This window comes from Manis pentadactyla, chromosome 10, assembly GCF_030020395.1.
Source record: "Manis pentadactyla isolate mManPen7 chromosome 10, mManPen7.hap1, whole genome shotgun sequence".
Taxonomy (NCBI): domain Eukaryota; kingdom Metazoa; phylum Chordata; class Mammalia; order Pholidota; family Manidae; genus Manis; species Manis pentadactyla.
In genome coordinates, this window is record NC_080028.1 from 61,955,827 (window position 1) to 61,978,933 (window position 23,107).

General features: G+C 41.0%; 1 protein-coding gene across 2 annotated transcripts in view; it reads left to right on the plus strand.

Moving 5' to 3' along the window:
* MYRFL (myelin regulatory factor like) overlaps positions 1-23,107 on the plus strand; it is a 115,820-nt gene that overhangs the window by 22,863 nt on the left and 69,850 nt on the right. For both annotated transcript variants that reach the window (XR_005031893.2, XM_036920979.2), the window contains exons 3-6: positions 14,289-14,356; positions 14,455-14,701; positions 15,502-15,593; positions 21,397-21,547. Coding sequence is in view for 1 of the 2 variants with exons in the window: in XM_036920979.2 (XP_036776874.2) it covers positions 14,289-14,356; positions 14,455-14,701; positions 15,502-15,593; positions 21,397-21,547 (558 nt within the window). In the remaining variant the exon portion in view is untranslated. The remainder of the gene's footprint in view (positions 1-14,288; positions 14,357-14,454; positions 14,702-15,501; positions 15,594-21,396; positions 21,548-23,107) is intronic.

The following is a 23,107-nucleotide window of genomic DNA, read 5'->3' on the forward strand; positions in this document are numbered from 1 at the left end:
TGTTTGTCAGGGAAAGTGGACAAAAGTCTTATTTGAAGAGCTGTCTTCATACCTGGGAGGCCTGAAATCTGCCGAATGACTTTAGTCTCTGTGATATGCATGGCCCTTCCTCTGCAGCCAGAGGTATCTCCCAATAGGCTACTGGTGTTGGTTTGCCCAGCAGGATTCACTCTCTGCCTCTGAGGGTGGGTAGGGGATGGAAGTGGAGGATGGTGTTAATATTGTTGAGCACTTAACCAGTGTTGGGTGCTATGCTTTGCACTTGACATATTCACTTATTTAATTGCATATTTGATTTTACACATTTCATTCTCTTAACAACTGTGCCACATGGGCACAATACTATCTATATTTTACAGATAAGGAGGCTGAGGTATAAAGAGGTTAAGTAACTCTCCACAGGTCAATAAGTGGCAAAGATGGGATTAAAATGTGCCCGTCCCCAGAAAACATGCCCTTTGTCCTACATGTAGGTTTTAGATTAATTGATAGTTTAGGTGATATTTTTGAGGAATGTGGACTTCATGGAAATACATTAAATGTGTCTAAAATTATCTGCCGAAAGGTATGACTCAGGATGGATCTGGGCCACAGTTTACAAAGATGGGCAGAGTTCACACCCATTAAAGAGAAGTCCTGTGATCAGCTACCCTACTCATTGCTTGATAAAACCTGCTCAGGTGCATGCAGTTTAAGTGGGGCTGCAATAAAAATCTGAGTGAGAACAAGTGGAAACAGGTCCAGTTCATGACTATGGGTTGTTGGGCTGCTTCAGTGATCACATCTGTACAGCCTATTCAAATGCTGCAAGTGTTGAGTACTTCTAAATACTGGAGTTCTCTTTTTTTTTTGCAGGTTATTTGCATGCCTCACAACAGCCCTGAGATGTAGGTTTTCTCTTGGGGGTCGCAGCTAAATCATAGCAGAGTTGGGATTCATACCTGAGTTTAGTACAAATCCTGTTACTTCCACTCTGCCATATTGTCTGTGAATTGTGCTTTTAATAAATGTCAGTGACATACAGCATCTTACTTTGCTCATAGACAGTAACTGCACCGTGGGGGGTGGGGGGTGAGGACTTAATAATATGAGTGAACAATGATACTTTAATTTAAAAAATTGTCAGTGACAGATCCTATCAAAATGATCTAAGAGATTAGTAGGCTGCAAATTTCTGGGAGCCAGTTTGAATCTCATAGTCAGATTCTCAAATCTCAAACATATCAAACAATGGGATTATTAGCCCTATAAAACAGATGGGCCTAAATACTCCACAGAAAATTGGTCCCATGAAATGCTGCAGGGAAAAAAAAACCCTCCATATCAATAAATAAGCTTATGACTCGCTGGCTTAAACAAAATTAAATAAACTTCTTTATTGCAGGACTTCTCAGAGCCTTTGATGTGCTAATATGCAACTGAGGAAGGGAAATGGTATGCAGTATTCCTCAAGCTTACTTGGCCATGGATCTTTTTTAGGAGGGAGGCATGTACTCACATATGAGCATTGGGATATGCTGCTCAGGACTTTCTCATCTTTCTATGTGAATCTAATTGGTATATTGAGCTGGGGGCAGTCTTGTCAACATGTGAAGTTTTCTGAAATTGCCCTTAACCCCTGATTCCCTTGTGCGGTAGAATCCAGGGCAGCTGTCTGCCAGGAGAGGTGGGCTGAAGTCCTCTCTGATTTCCAAGGATAGCCAGCCAGGTACCTACCAGGAGCACAGGTGAGCTGTGGTGTTTGGACACATTGGGAAATGTCTAGGTATGAAGAGCTGCTCGGCAGGAAGGAGGTTACATAGTCACTGGATAGCATAAAACCCTGGAGGTTGCTGTGAAAAAGCCCAAGAAGTGTGTGTGCTTGTAGAGGAAGGAAGACTCTGGAAAGAGGCTAGTGCAGCTTCAAAACAGGCTTTGTTTGCTTCAAAACTGCCTGCAGATTCACTTGCTTCCTTCCGTTACTCAAAGTGTGGGTCAGGGAGCCACACCATCAGCACCCCTGGGAGCTGGAATTGTAGTGTCTTGGGCCTCACTCAGACATGCTGAGCAGAACCTGCTTTTTTAGCAGAAGCCCTGTGGGCATCACATGCACATTACAGTTTGAGAAGCTCTGCTTCAGGTCACATAAACATGTCCCCTTCCCCCCACCTCCCAAGCCAAATAATGAATACAGTTTGGATGGGATAAGTGTGTCCAGTGGGGGTAGATATCATACCGAGCTTTAGGCTGGCATTGAGGACCTACTATGGGGTAGAAGGGAACTAGCTGAGGGCACTGAGGTGACACCAATTCACAGGTTTGAATGGGTGACTTTATAGCAGAGGGGCCTCAGAGAAACACTCCATCCAAGAGGAATCAACACCAGGTTTCATTTCATTTCATTCTAATGGATGAGCTTGTGTCTAATATTCTGGGTTTTACTTAGGACTTGGTTTAGGGCTGGAAGCCATAACGAGTCTTGGGTCAATGACCAGCTGCACGTTTTAGTCTGTCACTGGTAGAGTGGAGCTGATAAGCTCTTTACTGTGATGTTGCAAAAGGGAGTGAGGTAACTCCTGTGGTTCTCTGAGAAGAGCTTGTTAAAGGCTGTTTGAGTTCATTGACCAGTTTGATTACTGGATTCAAACTGATGGAGTAGAAGGAAAGCTAAACAGAATCCTAGGCTGAAAAATTACTGGCTACTTCTCAGTTGAAAAGATATTTGTGGAAAATGAAATAACTTATAGTAATTAATTTGATTAGCATTGTATATATTTAAATCTGTGTCTTCAGAGCATGAACTCTGGTGGCAGACCAGTGACTCCAGCTTGATTAGCTGTTGGGTGAATAATCACTAGTAAATTAATCAATCTCATCAGTCTCATTGCCTGTGGGATAGGGGCAATAACAGCACCTTTTCACACGGTGATAGTAGAAATTAGACAAGACAATGCATGCAAAAGGTTAGCTCTGGGCCTGGATTAGAGTAGGTTCTCCATAGAGATTATCTGCTTCTAAAGCCACAGAGGTGGGTGGTGAGAGGCTCAGGGTCCTTGCGGATTGCCAGCATAGGACTGGAAGGGAAGAGAGGCGTCTTGACTGTTCTTGCTTCTGCTGCCCTGTCATGAAATGGTTTTCTTGGGCTCCCTTATCCATTGATGACATTTCTGCCAAGACCCTCCCCCATCCCGATTTCTACATGGTGGGTCCAAACCCCATTCAAGCTTATTCAAGTATTTATTGAGTGCCTACCACATACTCACCACTGGGGCACTGTGCATCTCTCTCTCTCTCTCTCTCTCACACACACACACACACACACACGGTATTAAGTCACATTAAGGCTCTTAATGTGACTGTCTATGTGGGAGGATAAATCATACACAATAAATATTAGAGAAAATACTTTCAATAGCTACTATTTTTATAGTTGGGTGATAGGATACAACAGTGAACAAAACAGATGAAATTCCAGCTGATAGTTTCAGGGTTCAGGGCGGTGTGGTGGGAAGCAGTCTGTCCTGGCAGGGCACCCAGGCATTTTTTTCTGAGTTAGTGGTACATGGTAATAAAAGCACACTGACTTTTTGAATGTTTAAAGATTGTTTTTAAATTCTCATCACACACTGTATTTCCTTATTGCCTGTTCCTGGGGTGAGTCATTCCCATCCCTTTACTCCTGGTACTCCACCAGGGTCCTGCCACTCTAGTGCTGGGGGGAAAGACAATGGCATATGGTATAGTCATTCAGTAAGATGAAGAAAAGTAAGCATAAAGTAAGAGAGTTGAAGTGAGGGGTGGGGAAGCCTCCCATTTTATATTGGGTGGTCAGGAAAACCCTCTCTTGACATATGTGTGTGTTTGTGTGTGCATAAACATATTTATGGCCATATGTAGCTAATATTCATGAAATCATTTCTGCCTTCTGCAATGTAATGAGTCATAAGAAATACATATTTGCTCATTCATATGACCAAATATATACTTCCCAGGTATATTTGGTCTTCATCCACAGTTCCTGAAAAAAATGCAGAGCCTTAAAGGTGAAATGGATGTCTTGTCATATTAATGAGAAACTTTTGGACCCCCCAGGGGCAAGGGCTAGAGGCTGAATCAGCCAATGGCCAATGATTTAGTCAATCATGACTATGCAATGAAGCCTTCACAAAACCCCATGAGAAGAGCATATCTTTCTCTTGCATCCTGCTTCTTTGTTGGAGAGAGCTTCCATGTTTGGGGAACCAGAACGCTTCCACGTGCCACTGAGCCAGGCCCCAAGCTCCACAAGAATGGAAGCTCCTTTATTTGGGACCTTGCCCTATGTATCTCTTCATCTGGTTGTTAACTTTTATCTTTTATAATATCCTTTATTAAACTGTTAAATGTAAGTGTTTCTCTGAGTTCTGTGAGCAGTTCTAGCAAACTAATTGAATCTAAGGGGGAGGTTCTTAGAACCTCCAATCTGTAGCTGGTTGGTCAGAAGCACTGCCTGGGACTCTTAACCTGTGTCTGAAGTGCAGGGTGGAAGGCAGTCTTGTAAGACAGAGCCCTTAACCTGGGGAATCTGGTGCTGTCTCTGGGCAGATAGCATCAGAATTGAGTTGAGCTCTCAGACCCCTGATGTTGTTTGATAATTGCTTGGTGGTGTGCATGAAAAGAACCCCTCCCACACACATATACACTGGAATTGGGTCTGGGAACCTGAAAGGAGTTGAACTATTATTGCTGTGTACTACTGCATACAAAGAAATCTCACCTGCTCATACACATTTTTTTTCTCTATTAATGTTCAATTTATCTGAGACTTTATATTTCAAGTGTTTTCTTTTAGGCCATATACAGTTATGTCTTGCTTTAAAAAAAATCCATTATTGCATTCTTTTCTTTTTAACTGGAGCGTTCAGTCCATTAATGTTTAATGTAATTATTATATTTAATTCTGCCATTTTATTTTCTTTTTATCCTTTTTATTCTTATTTCTCTGTAACTCCATTCCTGGTTTGTCTTATATTATTTGAATCATTTACTTATTTATTTATTTTTTAAAATTCATTTTGTTATCATTCATCTACAATTACATGAAGTACATTATGTTTACTAGACTCCCCCCTTCACCAAGTCCGCCCAACAAACCCCATTACAGTCACTGTCTATTAGCATAGTAAGATGCTGTAGAATCACTACTTGTCTTCTCTGTGTTGCACAGCCCTCCCTATGCACCCCCCCACATTATACATGCTAATCGTAAGGCCCCCTTTCTTTTTCCCCACCTTTATCCCTCCATTCCCACCCATCCTCCCCAGTCCCTTTCCCTTTGGTAACTGTTAGTCCATTCTTGGGTTCTGTGATTCTGCTGCTGTTTTGTTCCTTCAGTTTTTCTTTGTTCTTATACTCCACAGATGAGTGAAATCATTTGGTACTTGTCTTTCTCCACCTGGCTTATTTCACTGAGCATAATACCCTCCAGCTCCATCCATGTTGTTGCAAATGGTAGGATTTGTTTTCTTCTTATGGCTGAATAATATTCCATTGTGTACATGTACCACATCTTCTTTATCCATTCATCTACTGATGGACACTTAAGTTGCTTCCATTTCTTGGCTATTGTAAACAGTGCTGCAATAAACATAGGGGTGCATCTGTCTTTCTCAAACTGGGCTGCTGCATTCTTAGGGTAAATTTCTAGAAGTGGAATTCCTGGGTCAAATGGTATTTCTATTTTGAGCTTTTTGAGGAACCTCCATACTGCTTTCCACAATGGTTGAACTAATTTACATTCCCACCAGCAGTGTAGGAGGGTTCCCCTTTCTCCACAACCTAGCCAACATTTGTTGTTGTTTGTCTTTTGGATGGTGGTGATCCTTTCTGGTGTGAGGTGATATATCATTGTGGTTTTAATTTGCATTTCACTGATGACTAGTGATGTGGAGCATCTTTTCATGTGTCTGTTGGCCATCTGAATTTCTTCTTTGGAGAACTATCTGTTCAGCTCCTCTGCCTATTTTTTAATTGGATTATTTGCTTTTTGTTTGTTGAGGTGCATGAACTCTTTATATATTTTGGATGTCAACTCTTTATCTGATATGTCATTTATGAATATATTCTCCCATACTGTAGGGTACCTTTCTGTTCTATTGATGGTGTCCTTTGTTGTACAGAAGCTTTTCAGCTTGATATAGTCCCACTTGTTCATTTTTACTTTTGTTTCCCTTGCCCGGGGAGATATGTTCATGAAGAATTTGCTCATGTTTATGTCCAAGAGATTTTTGCCTGTGTTTTTCTCTAAGAGTTTTATGGTTTCATGACTTATATTCAGGTCTTTGATCCATTTTGAATTTACTTTTGTGTATGGGGTTAGACAGTGATCCAGTTTCATTCTCTTACATGTAGCTGTCCAGTTTTGCCAGCACCATCTGTTGAAGAGACTGTCATTTCCCCATTGTATGTCCATGGCTCCTTTATCGTATATTAATTGACCATATATGTTTGAGTTAATGTCTGGAATCTCTATTCTGTTTCACTGGTCTGTGGCTCTGTTCTTGTGCCAGTACCAAACTGTCTTGATTACTGTGGCTTTGTAGTAGAGCTTGAAGTTGGGGAGCGAGATCCCCCCCACTTTATTCTTCCTTCTCAGGATTGCTTTGGCTCTTCGGGGTCTTTGGTGTTTCCATATGAATTTTTGAACTATTTGTTCCAGTTCGTTAAAGAATGCTGTTGGAAATTTGATAGGGATTGCATCAAATTTGTATATTACTTTGGTCAGGATGGCCATTTTGATTATATTAATTCTTCCTAGCCAAGAGCATGGGATGAGTTTCCATTTGTTAGTGTCCTCTTTAATTTCTCTTGAGTAGTTTTCAGGGTATAGGTCTTTCACTTCCTTGGTTAGGTTTATTCCTAGGTATTTTTTTTTTTGATGCAATTGTGAATGGAATTGTTTTCCTGATTTCTCTTTCTATTAGTTCATTGTTAGTGTATAGGAAAGCTGCGGTTTTCTGTGTGTTAATTTTGTATCCTGCAACTTTGCTGTATTCTGATATCAGTTCTAGTAGTTTTGGAGTGGAGTCTTTAGGATTTTTTAATGTACATATCATGTCATCTGCAAATAGTGACAGTTTAACTTCTTCTTTACCAATTTGGATTCCTGGTATTTCTTTGTTTTGTCTAATTGCTGCGGCTAGGACCTCCAGTACTACAATGAATAACAGTGGGGAGAGTGGGCATCCCTGTCTTGTTCCTGATCTCAGAGGAAAAGCTTTCAGCTTCTCACTGTTCAGTATGATGTTGGCTGTGGGTTTGTCATATATGGCCTTTATTATGTTGAGGTACCTGCCCTCTATGCCCATTTTGTTGAGAGTTTTTATCATGAATGGATGTTGAATTTTGTCAAATGTTTTTTCAGCATCTATGGAGATGATCATGTGGTTTTTGTCCTTCTTTTTGTTGATGTGGTAGATGATGTTGATGGATTTTCAAATGTTGTACCATCCTTGCATCCCTGGAGTGAATCCCACTTGGCCATGGTGTGTGATCCTCTTGATGTACTTTTGAATTCGGTTTGCTAATATTTTGTTGAGTATTTTTGCATCTATGTTCATCAGGGATAGTGGTCTATAATTTTTCTTTTTTGGTGGGGTCTTTGCCTGGTTTTGGTATTAGGGTGATGTTGGCTTCATAGAATGAGTTTAGGAGTATTCCCTCCTCTTCTATTTTTTGGAAAACTTTAAGGAGAATGGGTATTATATCTTCTCTGTATATCTGATTAAATTCCAAGGTAAATCCATCTGGTCCAGGGGTTTTGTTCTTGGGTAGTTTTTTGATGACCGCTTCAATTTCTTTGCTGGTAATTGGTTTGTTTAGATTTTGTTTCTTCCTTGGTCAGTCTTGGAAGGTTGTATTTTTCTAAGAAGTTGTCCATTTCTTCTTGGTTTTCCAGCTTCTTAGCATATAGGTTTTCATAGTAGTCTCTAATAATTCTTTGTATTTCTGTAGGGTCCGTCGTGATGTTTCCTTTCTCATTTCTGATTCTGTTGATATGTGTTGATTCTCTTTTTCTCTTAATAAGTCTGGCTAGAGGCTTCTCTATTTTGTTTATTTTCTCAAAGAACCAGCTCTTGGTTTCATTGATTTTTTTCTATTGCTTTATTCTTCTCATTTATTTATTTCTTCTCTGATCTTTATTATGTCCCTCCTTCTGCTGACTTTAGGCCTCATTTGTTCTTCTTTTTCCAATTTTAATAATTGTGACTTTAGACTATTCATTTAGGTTTATTCTTCCTTCTTTAAATTTGCCTGGATTGCTATATACTTTCCTCTTAAGACTGCTTTTGCTGCATCCCACAGAAGCTGGGGCTTTGTGTTGTTGTTGTCATTTGTTTCCATATATTGCTTGATCTCTATTTTAATTTGGTAGTTGATCCACTGATTATTTAGGAGCATGTTGTTAAGCCTCCATGTGTTTGTGGACCTTTTTGCTTTCTTTGTACAATTTAATTCTAGCTTTATACATTTGTGGTCTAAAAAGTTGGTTGGTAGAATTTCAATCTTTTTGAATTTACTGAGGCTCTTTTTGTGGCCTAGTATGTTGTCTGTTCTGGAGAATGTTCCATGTGCACTTGAGAAGAATGTGTATCCTGTTGCTTTTGGATGTAGAGTTCTGTAGATGTCTATTAGGTCCATCTGTTTTAGTGTGTTGTTCAGTGCCTCTGTGTCCTTACTTATTTTCTGTCTGGTGGATCTGTCCTTTGGAGTGAATGGTGTGTTGAAGTCTCCTAAAATGAATGCATTGCATTCTATTTCCTCCTTTAGTTCTGTTAGTATATGTTTCACACATGCTGGTGCTCCTGTGTTGGGTGCATATATATTTATAATGGTTATATCCTCTTGTTGGACTGAGCCCTTTATCATTATGTAATGTCCTTCTTTATCTCTTGTGACTTTCTTTGTTTTGAAGTCTATTTTGTCTCATACTAGTACTGCAACACCTGCTTTTTTTCTCCCTGTTTTTTGCATGAAACTGCATCACCTGCTTTTTTTCTCCCTGTTTTTTCCATCCCTTGACTTTTAGTCTGTTCATGTCTTTGGGTCTGAGGTGAGTCTCTTGTAAGCAGCATATAGATGGGTCTTGTTTTTTTTATCCATTCAGTGACTCTATGTCTTTTGATTGGTGCATTCAGTTCATTTACATTTAGGGTGATTATTGATAGGTATGTACTTATTGCTATTGCAGGCTTTAGATTCGTGCTTACCAAAGGTTCAAGGTTAATTTCCTTACTATCTAAGAGTCTAACTTAACTCACTTAGTATGCTGTTACAAACACAATCTAAAGGTTCTTTTCTGTTTATCCTCCTCTATTCTTTATATATTAGGTATCATATTCTGTACTTTTTGTCTATCCCTTGATTGACTTTGGGGATAGTCAATTTAATTTTGCATTTGCTTAGTAATTAGCTGTTCTACTTTCTTTACTGTGGTTTTGTTACCTCTGGTGACAGCTATTCAACCTTAGGAACAATTCCATCTATAGAAGTCCCTCCAAAATAGACTGTAGAGATGGTTTGTGGGAGGTAAATTCTCTCAGCTTTTGCTTATCTGGAAATTGTTTAATCCCTCCTTTAAATTTAAATGATAATCTTGCCAGATAAAGTAATCTTGGTTCCAGGCCCTTCTGCTTCATGGCATTAAATACATCATGCCACTCCCTTCTGGCCTGTAAAGTTTCTGCTGAGAAGTCTGATGTTAGCCTGATGGGCTTTCCTTTGTATGTGATCTTATTTCTGCCTCTGGCTGCTTTTAACAGTCTGTTCTTATCCTTGATCTTTTCCATTTTAATTACTATGTGTCTTGGTGTTGTCTTCCTTGGTTCCCTTGTGTTGGGAGATCTGTAGGTCTCCATGGCCTGAGAGACTATCTCCTTCCCAGATTGGGGAAGTTTTCAGCAACTACCTCCTCAAAGACACTTTCTATCCATTTCTCTCTCTCTTCTTCTTCTTCTGGTGTCCCTATAATGCAAATATTGTTCCATTTGGATTGGTCACACAGTTCTCTCAATATTCTTTCATTCTTAGAGATACTTTTTTCTCTCTGTGCCTCAACGTCTTTGTATTCCTCTTCTCTCGTTTCTATTTCATTTATTGTCTCCTCCACCATATCCAATCTGCTTTTAATACCCTCCATCATGCTCTTCAACAATTGGATCTCTGACCTGAATTCATTCCTGATTTCTTGGATGTCTTTCCGTACCTCCATTAGCATGTTGCTGATTTTTATTTTGAACTCCCTTTCAGGAAGAGTCACGAGGTCCATATCATTTAAATATTTCTTGGGAGTTGTATTAACAATTTTACTCTGTACCAGGTTCCTTTGGCGTTTCATGTTTGTATATGGTGTCCTCTAGTGTCCAGAAGCTCTATTCTGGAGCTGCTCAGCCCCTGAAGCAATGTCGGGGGTCACAGGGGAGCAGTACTGGTGCCTGGGGGTAGGAAAGAGCTGTTCCCCGTTTCCCGGCTGCTGTGCCTGTCTCCACTGCCTCAGCCAGTGGGCTGGTCACACAGGTATAAGTTTTTGTCCCAGAACAGCCGGATATGGATCCCTGCTTTCCACAAGTGGCCAGAATCCCAGTCTCCCCAGGAACTCTGCCTGTACCAGCTTTCCAACCCCGTAATCAGAAGAGTATGATGAAAGCACCATGAAATGTAGGTTTGTGCTCCCAGCGCAGATCTCTGGAGCTAGGTATTCAGCAGTCCCAAGCCTTCCACTCCCTCCCTGCTCCGTTTCTCTTCCTCCCGCCGGTGAGCTGGGGTGGGGGAGGGGCTCGGGTCCCGCGGAGCCACAGCTCTGGTACGTTACCCCGGTCGCTGAGGTCTGCTCTTTACTCCAGGTGTGTGTAGTCTGGTGCTATCCTCTTTCCTGTTGCTCTCTCAGGATTAGTTGCGCCAACTATATTTTCTGATTGTATCCAGTTTTAGGGGGAAGCCTCTGTCTCTCCTCTCACACCGCCATCTTTAATCCTTTTCCCCATCTTGAATCATTTTAATATGATTCAATAAAGAATTCCACTTTATCTCTTGATTTTAGCTGCATTTCTTTGCATTATCTAACTTTTTATAGTCCACTTAGAGTTAACGAGTTAATATTGTTCTACTTTACATAAAATGTAGACACCTTTAACTGTATAGTTCCATTTATCCCCACCTCCATCCTCTGTGCTATAGTTGTCATAAGTATTATACCTACATACATTATAAACTCTACATGATGTCATAATTTTTGCTTTCAACAATCCTATGTATTTTAAAGGAATTAAAAGAAAAAGAAATTTGCACTCAGATATATACCATATTTTATTCTCTGCATTCCTTCCTAAAGTTTCATGTTTCCATCTCATATCATTTCCCTTTAGACCGAATAATGCCTTTAACATTTCTTGTTGTACATGTCTGTTCATGGTCTCACTTAAAACGTTTTTTATCTGAAAATGTGTTTACTTCGTCTTCATTCTTGAAGGATATTTTCATTGGGTAAAAAATTCCAGATTGTCAGTTTTGATTTTCTTTAGCACTTTAAAGATATTGTTGCACTGTCTGTACATCTGGAGATTTTGATGAGAAGTTTCTGATCATTTGAATCACTATTACCATATATGTAGTGTGTTGTTTTTCTCTCGCTGCTTTTGAGAGTTTCTCTTTATTTTTGGTTTATAGTGATTTAACTTTGATGACCTAGGTGTGGTTTTCTCTATACCTATCTTACTTGGAATTTGCTGAGCTTCTTGAACCTATAAATTTATGTCTTTTACCAAATTTGGCAAGTTTTGGGCACTCATATCCTTAATTATTTTTCTGCTCCATCCTCTCCACAGGTTCATGAGTCTTTTTCCCTCTTCCTCTTTTTAAATTCATTTTTCCTCTCTATACTTTAGATTGAACGATATCTACTGATTCATTCTCAAGTTCTGTTATATCACCCAGTGATTTATTTTTATTTTTTTAATTTTCATTTTTAATTGTTTTTAATCATAGAATTTCTATTTAATTCTTTAATTCTAGGCCATATTTTCTTGGTTCTTTGTTTGTTGACTAATTGTTAATTATATCCTGGACACTGTGAATGGGATCTATTGTATTCCTCTAAAAAGCATACTTTTGTTTACCAGGCAGTTACTTTGCTTGCACTCAAATTGCAAACCGTCTTTTGGGCCTATAGCTTAAATTTCAGTACAGTCATTTTTATTCAGTTGGGGCTGCATGTAGTCACCCCCACACATTGATGGCTCAGGAGTTAGCCATACACGTGGCCAGAGTTAATACACAGAATCTGGGTTTCCCTTTGTACATCTCTGTTTCCCAGGATTCTCTTTTCCCTTTTAGCAGCTATGTTTACCCTAAGCTCTGTTCTCTGGATCCCTGGGCCAGAAACATTGTGGATTTCTATTGGAGTTTAGTTGTCCTGTGGTTCTGAATTCAAGTGACTCTAAGGCTAAAAGCTGTAAACAGGTAACTCACATACTCACATTATGCCATTACCTTTGTCCAGGTTTTAATGACCCTCCAGAATCTTTTTGCTTTTGTCCACTTTCCAGTGTTTTGGGGTAGATTTTTTAAAATTAATTTTTCACATTCATAGGGTCAGGTCTGGTAAGAGCTTACCAGCCATAATGAAATCAGAAGAGCTCTTTGTGACTCTTTTGCATTCCTTATCTGTCTAGTTGTTTGTTCTCTGTCTTTAATGTTAGGGGCTTTCTGAAAATGTCTGATCCTTCATTGTTTCTGCTTGTAAGCCATTACTTTCAAAGGATGAGTTTCATGGTGGAGTGACTAGGCAAGGACTGGCCATCTCCTTGGGAGGCTTTAGATATCTTTTTCCCCCCTGAAGACATTTACTTTTTCTTGGGAACATCTTCCAAATTCTTACTGTGAAAAATCTGCTTGGATGCCTGCAAAGCCAATTTGAGGAAGGATCTCACAGTTCAGCATTTAGACTTTTAATTAATCCTTCCATTTTTAACCTGGTAGCTCCACAGTCTCCCTGAATCTGTTTCTCCAGAGAATAAACCTTTCCAACGTCGGTGGGAGTGATGGAGGTTGTTGCCTGGCAGTCCAGGTTGGGGAAGCTGATCTAAGCGTCCAATTGCTCCTTAATCAAACTTTAAGTCATCAGCTCCACCTTACTCCTGAGTTCAGAGGCTCTAATGTGTTGGGCTTTGTATTGCACTTGGATAAATTTGTTGGTTCTGTTGCCCTCCACAATCCCCATATTGTCTTGTTTTTTCTTTTTCTATTTTGTTAATTCATTTGAAATATAGTCTACTGTAGTCTCTGCTCAGATGCACTATGTTCTTTTGTGTTTGTGCCTCTTTATTCCTTTATTTTCATTTGGGTGGGGTCTTTGGAAGAAGGTTCTCTCTTCCCTTATTAATAGAAGTGAATGCATTATAAAAGACCAATCTGAGGAGAAAACATATTATATAAAAGCACTTTATGAAGTTGAAATCTTAGTCCACCAAGAAAAACATTATAGTTTACACTCCAGTGAAAGAATGGGGTGGAAGGTAGTGGTACATGTGAATGGCTCAGAATCATAGAGTTTAAGCCATAAGGGACTTGTAGGTTTTTGGAACAGAAATTTTCATGCTTTTTCAGTGATGGTATTTATTATTTTAAAATGAAAATGTACTTGCACCTCAATATACAGCAGAAAAAAGTTACGATTCTTTTTTACCCAGGCACTTAAAATTTCTCTTTTTTTAAAACCCCTGAGCTCCTCCTAAAAACCTTGGGATTCTCCAAAGCACAGATGAAAAACCATTTGCTTTAGTGGTGCCATTTTATAGTGCTTTTGCCCAAACAGTATATACAACCATCCCTCTGATATAACTGCTTTGAGAGTGTTACGTAGCAACAATAATATTAATTAAACTTTTTTGAGCACACATTCTGTGTAGCGGCATTATATTATAGGCTTTGTGCTCAGCATCTCATTTAATTCTCACAATGATGCTATAAGGAAGGCATGATGATTATTTCCATATTGTAGGTAAAGAAAAAGTGGCCTGGAGAGGCTAAGTACTTGTTCCTGGATACACATTTAGGAAGTGGCAGAGCTGGGACCCAAACCCAAGTTTGTCTGACTCAAAGCCCACTCACTTAACACATGTCACTGGGCATGGGCTGGTGGGCTTTGGCCCCCCTGGAGCACCTGGAACCATACCTGGGGGTGCTGGACACAGAGGGCTGCCTCCCATTTGTGATAAAAATACAGTAATGGAGTGAGTTAAACAACAGAAGCAATGTGTGTCTCCGATCCTCAGGCAACGCCAGCTCCCAGACACCCCACCTGATTCTGCATCAGACTCCTGCTCTCCTCCACAGGTCAAAGGTGAGTGCAGTCTGCCTCTTGAACACCTTGTGCTGCTCCTCTTCTTGGACTCTGGGTGGTGAAAAAGACAGGCCCTTCTCACCTGTGTGTTCCCACAGGTGCATGTTGTCCGCCCCCGAGACCTACAGATGTGAGGACTCCAGATCCTTCTCTCCACACCACAGCCACACCTGGGATGCGACCTGCGCACCTGTTCCAGAGCTCGCCTGAAATGAGTGACTTTGGCCGTATCCACTGTGGCTTTCACAACTGCTACCCAGACACCAGTCATCTGAACCAATCCATGCCCTCCCATCTGGGAATAAGCCATTCTTACCATCAGCAGCCTCTATGCCACAGCCCTGGGTAAAGGGCAAGACATTTAGTAATGAAAGACCTCAGGGCAGCCAGCCCCTGGCCAAGCCGGCAAATCCCGAATGGTGGAGTCCTCTCCAGGAGATGGCAGTGTTGAGACATATATCAGACACGGCGAGGCCCCAGTGCTCCTGGCTTTAGACAATCTTTTAATTAAAAAACCACTAAACTCAAGGTCCTCATTCTATGGAAAGTTAAAATGCAGAAATATATAGGGAGATTCCGGGTGATGGAGAAAGCAGTGTTTACATTTGCTCCTCAACTGGACTACTCAAATGATTTGGGAATGAGCTCTCAGAAAAGTATCTGCCAGTCAAGTAGTAACTAATATTCTTTTCCTTCCTCTCCTTCTTTTCTCTCTTTCATTCCTCCTTCTGGATCTAGAGGATGGGGAAAAGAGTAAAGTCCATCAGAAAATGTGGTAAAATTCCATGTGAAAAAATTTGCAGGTGTAAAATATACGCTTATATTTTAAGTCCCTATCTTCTCTGTCTCAGTGCCTTTGGAAATGTCAGCTCATTTTTCAAATAGGAGAATCCCAGATCTATTGGATATCTATTGATATTGGAAACTAAGTATCAGACTAGTAGGGATGATGGAATAGGCACTTGCTCTACCCGTTCCATCCACTGACCTGGTATTTGCAGACTAACTGGGGCTTAAGGAAAGTTAACAAAGTAGAATTAGTCATAGGACGGCCAAGAGCAGAGACCTAGGAAATCAGAATTGACTTAATGTAACATAGAGAGCAAAGAAGAACCCTAACCTTCACCTTGGCTTCTTGATTGTAGAGCCTCATGGCCACCATCCAAGAAGAGAAAGTGCACGCAGGGGCTGGAGGACTCCAGGAACTCTCAAGTGTGGACCCACCGCTCCAGACCAAGTGAGCCACCCTGGGGCCTGTCGCTGCCTTCGCTGTTAAATCAGGGATTTTTTTTTCCAGCCTTGAAGTAGCCCTACAAAATTATTTTCTGTCTCATAGAAGAGTAGTGATAGGCTCTGAGAGTTTATTTCTTCCCCCTTGACATAGTGTTTCATGCAGTCTTAGGGTTACACAGATGCTCCTAGAAGAGATGCCATTCTCTCTGGCGGAAATGGAATGTCGGTCCTTTCAGTTGTTTTGGAGGACGCAAGCTCCAGGCTGGGGAAGCTGCACAACCTGGCAGCATCTTCAAGAGCCTGCTGGTGTGCTTAATGTGTTTGTGCACTCCTCCTCAATTTCCATGTGCACACAGATAACATGCAGATCTGGGTAAAATGCAGATTCTGGTTCAGGGAGCCTGAGACGGGATCAGAGATTCTGTCTTCCCGACCAGCTCCCAGGTGGGACCTCTGCTGCTGTCTCCTGGAAGGTACTCTGAGAAGCAACACTTTGAAAGGTTTCTCCAGTGGAGCAGAAAGGCAGAAAGTTCAACTTCCCTAGCACTCACTTCAAGTTAGCAGGTTCCCAGTAGATCTTTGAAGTTTTGTAAAATCATTTTAGAAGTCTTTCAGCAGAATCATACAGTGCCCAAGTGGTCAAACTACCTTGTTCTTTGTTTTATATAATACAGGACACACCATGTTTTGAGCTCAGAAATCTGATTAAGTTGTGAACAAACTCAAGTTTTTTAATCTGAAGCCTTGTACTTCAGAGTTTTCTGATTGAAGCCCATGGTACTTACCAGGGGAAGGATATGCCAATTCTATTAGCCATTGTGAATAGTCAAATGCAGGCTGTGTGAACAGCACCCCAAATCAAGGGTACCAACTCACATCTCTTTCATACCCACACATCAGCTTGGCAAGAAGTCCAAGATTGCCCTCTTGGTGGCTCCCCCTTCCCCTACTGTCCCCAAACTCCACAAGTTTCTACTGCCCTGAAAAGATATGCACGTGGCTTTCACACCTGCTTGAGTTCCTCTTTTGCCTTTCACAGCTATATGATAACAGCTGGTACTCTGTGCCCCATGGAGCCCTCCCAGGGACATCGGGTCTGAGCTCCACCATGGGCCATGGGTGATGCCTCCAACCTCCCAGCCAAGGCCCACACGTTGCTTTCCCCCGGGAGTGCTGTGGCAGAAGTGTGCTGGGCATCCAGCCCTTGTACCAACCAAACCTCTTATAGCCTTCTTTGCATTTACATGAATGTACCATGGCCAACAGTTGCTCAATTTTTCTTATTCAACCGCAGAGACACAAAATGCTAATTAGAGCCCCCTCTCTTGATAATATAGGGCTTGCCATCCCCTTTCCTATGCAAGGCTACTCTAATTTCTTCAGGAATCCTATAACCAGCTTCTTTATGATTTTCAAACACAAAAGGCTGAGTAAATGCCCACCCAGATGAGGGAACCACATGTTCACCCTCCCACAGATGCACCAGCTCACTGGAAACACTGGGCAAGCCACCCAGACCTTCCACGAGCTTCCCCGTGGGACCACATTGCTGCTCAGGTCATCCCAGACATTTCAGAGTTAAGCTCCATCCCGTGAAGATTTTTGGCTGCCTGACCCCGGAGACGCATTGGACTTTTTCACCATCTCCAAAGAACAGCCCTTGAAGAGTAACTAAAATGTCCCAACAGACAGAAAATCCTGAATCCCTCTTTAAGTCCTATTCAAAGGTCACTGAAAAGCTGGTTAAAGATAATTGACTTCAGACAACTGTTCCAGAATGAAAATGAGCAAGTTCCCAGGGGGGAAAGAAAAAGAAAACTATGTTTTCATTATAGTTTATATTTTCAGCAGAGATTTTCTAGTGGAGAACTATTTGCTGTTGCAGAGGCTGACAGTTTTTACCAAAGCCCTGGGGAGATGGCACATGGGTAGAGAAAGGAAGAGCATATACTAGTCTTATAGGCAGGATTTTTGTGGGAAAAAGGTGTTGTAAGTCAATCAGTAAGGTTTCTCTGGTGACCTTCTCCCAAGTAGTTCACTTTAAGGGTTCAAAGACCCCCATTTTAGGGCTCACAATATAGAATTGCTGGGTTGCTGTGAGCATATGTAAAATCTAGCTTAGAGAGAAAGCAGCTGGTTGACAGGGCCCTGCTAGCTGGTTCCAGCCCTATGTGGTCTGGACCCCAAATGTGAGTGAGTTCCTGGTTCCACCTGATCTGAACCCCAAGTATAAGAGGACTCATGGCCTCATATGGTTAGAACCTCAAATACACAGGGATTTTTCAGTCCTGGAGTTGTGGCCTTGGGTTCCCAGTAAGAGGTGCACTGGCTGAATTTATACTGTAGAGTCAGAAAAATTATCTGTCTCCTCTCTCCAGTAACTGGAGCCTAACTTTTCTTGATTATCAAATGAGAATAATAATTTCTACTTAGCCCCATTTTTCAGATGTTTTTAAAGTAATGTATGAAGAAATATTTTGAAAGACATTCAAATGTAAGTTATCGGCTTTCTCCAGAAGGTGGGACCTGGGTGGTTAGCTGCCTTCACACTTGTAGTTCTCTTTTCTGTTGCATTTTCTCAAGAAATCCTAAGTGCAGTATGAAGGGAAGAGGGAGGTTTGAGTCCCGTGTCTTCCCCTTAACAGCTGTGACACCCGAGCTAGTTATTTTAGGGCTTTGAATCCCAGTTTTCACATTTGTTAAATGAGATTAAGAATCCTTACCTCATGGCCACTTTATAAATCTGTTAGACTGCGTCTACCAAAGCATATCCTATGACCTAGTGACTCCACTCCTGGGATTACACCTACCAGAGATGTGTACATATGTCCACTAAAAGACATGCACAAAAATATCCAGCATTGCTTATAGTAACCACAAACTGAAAAGAAGCCAAATGGCCACCAGGGCAGGGGAACTGTAGCTTATTTATACAATGGAGTACTATACAGCAATGAAAATGAACAAATGACTGCTGTTTGCAACAATAATGAGTGAATCTCATAACTCTAATGGTGGGCAAAAGAAGCCAATACATAAGCGTAGGTGTCATGTTACTCTGTTAACTGGAAAGGGGCAGGAGTGTGTCTTCTGGGATGCTGGAGGTGTCCTATTTCTTGATCTAGTGGCAGTTACCCAGTATAATTCACTTTTTAAGAATAGTATCAAATTGTGTAATAAGGATCTGTGTACTCTTCTTCATGTATATTATACTTCATTAAAGAAAGTTTATTGAAAAAAAGGAATCCTAACCTGGAAGATGAGTCACTATGTTGATGAGAAACTATCAAGTGTCTGGGAGAGTGCCTGTGGTACAGAAAGCACATGGGAGTAGTAGATCTTATTATTAGTGTTAATAATAATAAGTCCCGGTATTGGCCTCAGGGTGCCTGGAATTTCAGTGTGGTCTTGTGGTCCCAGATTCCCATCCCTGATAGCCAGCCCCAGGGAAGCCACAGCTCTGTCAGCCCCAGGATGGCTGCCCTGATATCCTTGTTGTGCAACAGGAAAGGGAACGAGATGCCATTGCCCTTGAGGACAATGCCCCCTGCCCACACACCCTGCCAGCACCTGGACAAGTGGAACTGGCCTTTGGCTGCCTCCCTGGCACCATGACCTGGCCATGGGCTTTGAGTAGGAAAGGGCCTAAGTTCACTGGGATTCACTCAGGCCGAGTGTTAGTTATTTTACATCAGGTAGAGTTACCACAGAGGCCAAGAACAGAGGTGCTTGCCAAGGCTTCTCAGGAGTAATGGAGCCACCTAAGCTGAAACAAGTAGATGTGACAATGACAGTGCCAACAGTGCTAACTAAAGACACATTGTTCTAGCTCCTGCTGGTGGCAGACTTGGTGCTAAGCACTTACAGGCATTACTCACTGAATCTCTTCAACAGTCCTGGGAGGTTTCAGACTGTTGCTCCCATCTGACAGATGAAGATACTGAAGCTCAGAGACCTTAAGGAATTTCCCTAAGAGTGTACAGCCATCAGGCGCAGAGCTGTGATTCAAATGCAGTTCCGTCTGATTCCAGACTCCGAGCTCTTGAACTTCCTGGACCTCTCTCCTTGGAGGAGAGAGGAAGGAAAGATGGAGGAACTAGTTTCTCCCTTTCTCTGAATTTGGTATAAGCAGGAGAGCCAGGGAAGGGTTTTGCTTTTTTTTTGAGAAGTGTTTAGGCCACATTGTAACTTTTGGAAGAGTGAGTGCATGAAGGGCTCCTGGCATTGCCGACCTCCTGTGTTCTAGCTGGGAAGAAGTCTTTCAGGATTTTGAGAATCTTTCCAAAATGGTTGTTCACAAAAACTAAACTGATGTTTCGCTTTGGTGACATGTAACAGTGATACCCCAAGAAAAACACATTTTCTGTGACATTTGGCATCAGAAGCAACTGGAAGCAGCTCTGTTACTTATTTATTTTAGGAAGTTCTCCATGTTAGATGAATTAAAGAAAACCCAGCCATGTCTCCTGCAGTTTTCCAAGCTGTGCACTAAGTGTAAACTCTGTAGGAGCTAATGTCATATTTCTGTGCTGTTGCTTATAGCTAGTGCTGATTCTTATGAACACCCATTATTTCCCTTTCTCTCCTGATGTCATGCATGAGTGATGGTCAGGGGCTTAAAAGAAAAGGGTAACAGCAAATGTACCAACAGAATTTACATAAAAATTATCTGTGGTTGAATTGTACATTTTGGAGGTGTACTCAAATTAAGACAAACATCTTGCATAGATTATTCAAAAATAGTAGCTTGCACATGCAAAATTGTTGTTATTTGACCATTTTTGACATACAAAAGTAGCAGTATCATATAGTTAATACTACTTACTAACAGGGTATTTTCTGTTACTTTGTTGTGGTTTCAGCTTCTGAAAGTGTTGTCTTGTGTTCGGTCGTCTCTCTGCCTGTGTAATATTGCAAGATGGGCAGGACATCTGTTTTAACTTCCAGTTTGAGTTGAGGAAAGTAAGACACTAAGTGGATAAATAACTCATCTAAGTTCAAAAAGCTAGTTGGACCACAGAATCTTAGTGCCACCAGGAATCTGTAACACATTAGAATGTATTGGTTGCAATTAACAAAAGCAAAAAGAAACAAAGGATGAAACAAAAACCTCAAACTGCTTTAAGCTTAAAAAAACAAATGAAACAAAATCGGGGGATTTACTGGATCCTGGAAGCCAAGAGTTCAGGATTGGGTCCCAGAACTCAAATCCTGCCATCAGGACTGGGTGCCCTTCATTCTCAACTCTGCCTTCTGCTGTCCTGGTCTCATTCCCAGATAGTCTTTTCCTTCATGTCCCAAAATAGGGCCAGCAGCTCTTGGGGATTTCTCTCTCAGATTCTCACTCATGGAGAAGAGTCAGCATCTTTGAACCCGCATTTCCTGAAGTGCTGAGACCCACTCTGCTTGGATTGGATTAGGCCATCCGTCTATGTGATACAAGAATTGATGCAACTGGTGAATGCTGAGCTTTGCTTGATCGAGCCTGGTCCCTTACCTCCTCAGGCTGGGAGCAGGCTTGCCTGCAGTCACTCAGACTGAAAGTGAGGAGATGCTACGCAGTAAGTAGGGCAGATAGAAACTGAGAGCAAAGTTTCCAAGTCCTCACTATGGCACTTTAGTGATCATTGACACTAAGCTGCTTTTTTTATAGGTGAGAAAATAGGGCTAGCGACATATCTCCTGTTCCCCACCTGTCATTTCTCACAGATGGTCTATGTGGCCTCTTCATTTGTTCCATGCAGTGGTATGTGAGTCTAGGAAAGACAGCCTTGGAGAAAGGATCTAACATACTTATTTCTTTGCAGTGTCAAGTAGGAATCACAACAGTGAAGTGCAGGACCATGATAGTGAGGGACAGAATGTGATGCTTGCGGACCAGTGCCCTCCTCCTCTGAAGTGGCAGCCCTACCAGAGTCTTCCTTGGCATAGTTTATTCAACGGTCATTACGAAAAACTGTAAGTGGCCTTAGGAACCCCTTGTGGTGAACTGGAGAATGAGGAGAGAAAAGCTGGACTAATTCTCAAGTCTACAAGGATTTGGGCTTTGCTGTCACCCCTGATCAAATAAATGGGACGGGTCAATGAGCAAGTGGGTCTTACTCCCCACGTTTTGCATTCTAATTGATGACTCATCGCAACATAGGTTTCTGGCCTTCAAGAATACAGAGACTGTAATTCTAAGTTGTCATGATTTGCTCACTAAGGGACAGAGGGAGAGGGAATCTTTCTGAGATCACATGCCTGGTTTAAACTAAAAGCTGGGGAATGGAGATTTCCCAAATCACTAACATTTAATCCTGCAGTTAATTTAAAATTCCATTAAATACTTTTTTGGGGTGCCACATTAAACTGTTACCTAGTGACAGTCCCCGTCACCCAGCATCTCTGCTGTGACTCAGTGTTGTCAAGTTCATTGTCAGTTTACACTACAGCAATCATAGTCACTGGTGGTTTGTATTGAGACTGAAATCAAACCACACAAATATCCTTAAACTGGAAAATTTTCATGATATTCTTATGACATTATAGTTCCAAGAAATAAATGTGGGCTTATGCATTATTGTTCTTAAATGTTCTTCAAACCTTCTCTTTATTCCTTAGGATATAATTTAGGGTGTAATTAAGACCCCAAGCTGCTTTTTTTATAGGTGAGAAAATAGGGCTAGTGACATATCTCCTGCTGCCCAACACCTGTCAATTCCCAGGTGTTTTCTAGAATTTTCGTTGACTATAAATGCTGTCTTGAAACACTAAAAAAAGTCAATGGTTAAAGAATAGGAGTTTCAAACAACAAATGTAACATGAAATGAGAAACACTGGGTCCCAAACTTCATGGTATTTTCCAAATTCAAATATAGCTTCTCTAAGAGCAAAATTTATCACTGTGACTTTTATGTTGGATGAACTAGAAGGAGAAATATTTTCCTTAAAACACAATTTAAGGAGTTAAACAGATTTTGGGAATTGGTGTGTTTAAGAGGAGACAGAAAGAAGCAAATAAAAAATTTTATCATTAAAAGGTCGCAGCTTTGCATCTTTGCCACTGTGGACAATTAGGAAAAGGAAGGAAGGGTTCCTAAGTCTTGGTTTTGAGTCTTAGACTTCATTTTATTTTCTGAGGAGTATTTCATAGTCTATCTTAAATAAGAGGACCAAGGTATAACACTGTCACATTCATACACGGTATTTTAATTGAAACCTTTAATGCATTCTAGTCTCCATGCATTTGAGCTTATCAAGCTTTTGAGATAACTGTCATCTCTCTTCTTACTTCAGTAGTTTTTTTTTTTTTAAGTTTATTTAAATAGCCAATCTATGCATCACTGATCTGGAAAAAAAAAAAAAGGAGAACACGTAACACAGATGGTATCAACTCAGAGGTGTAGAGGCAGATTTATTTTGAATGCTTAGCCATAATTCATTTTACTTAAGCAACAAAGGAAGTCAGTATTCATCTGGATTAGAAGTCAAGCTGTTTTGATTTCACTGCCATTTCACTGAGACAGAAAATGACTT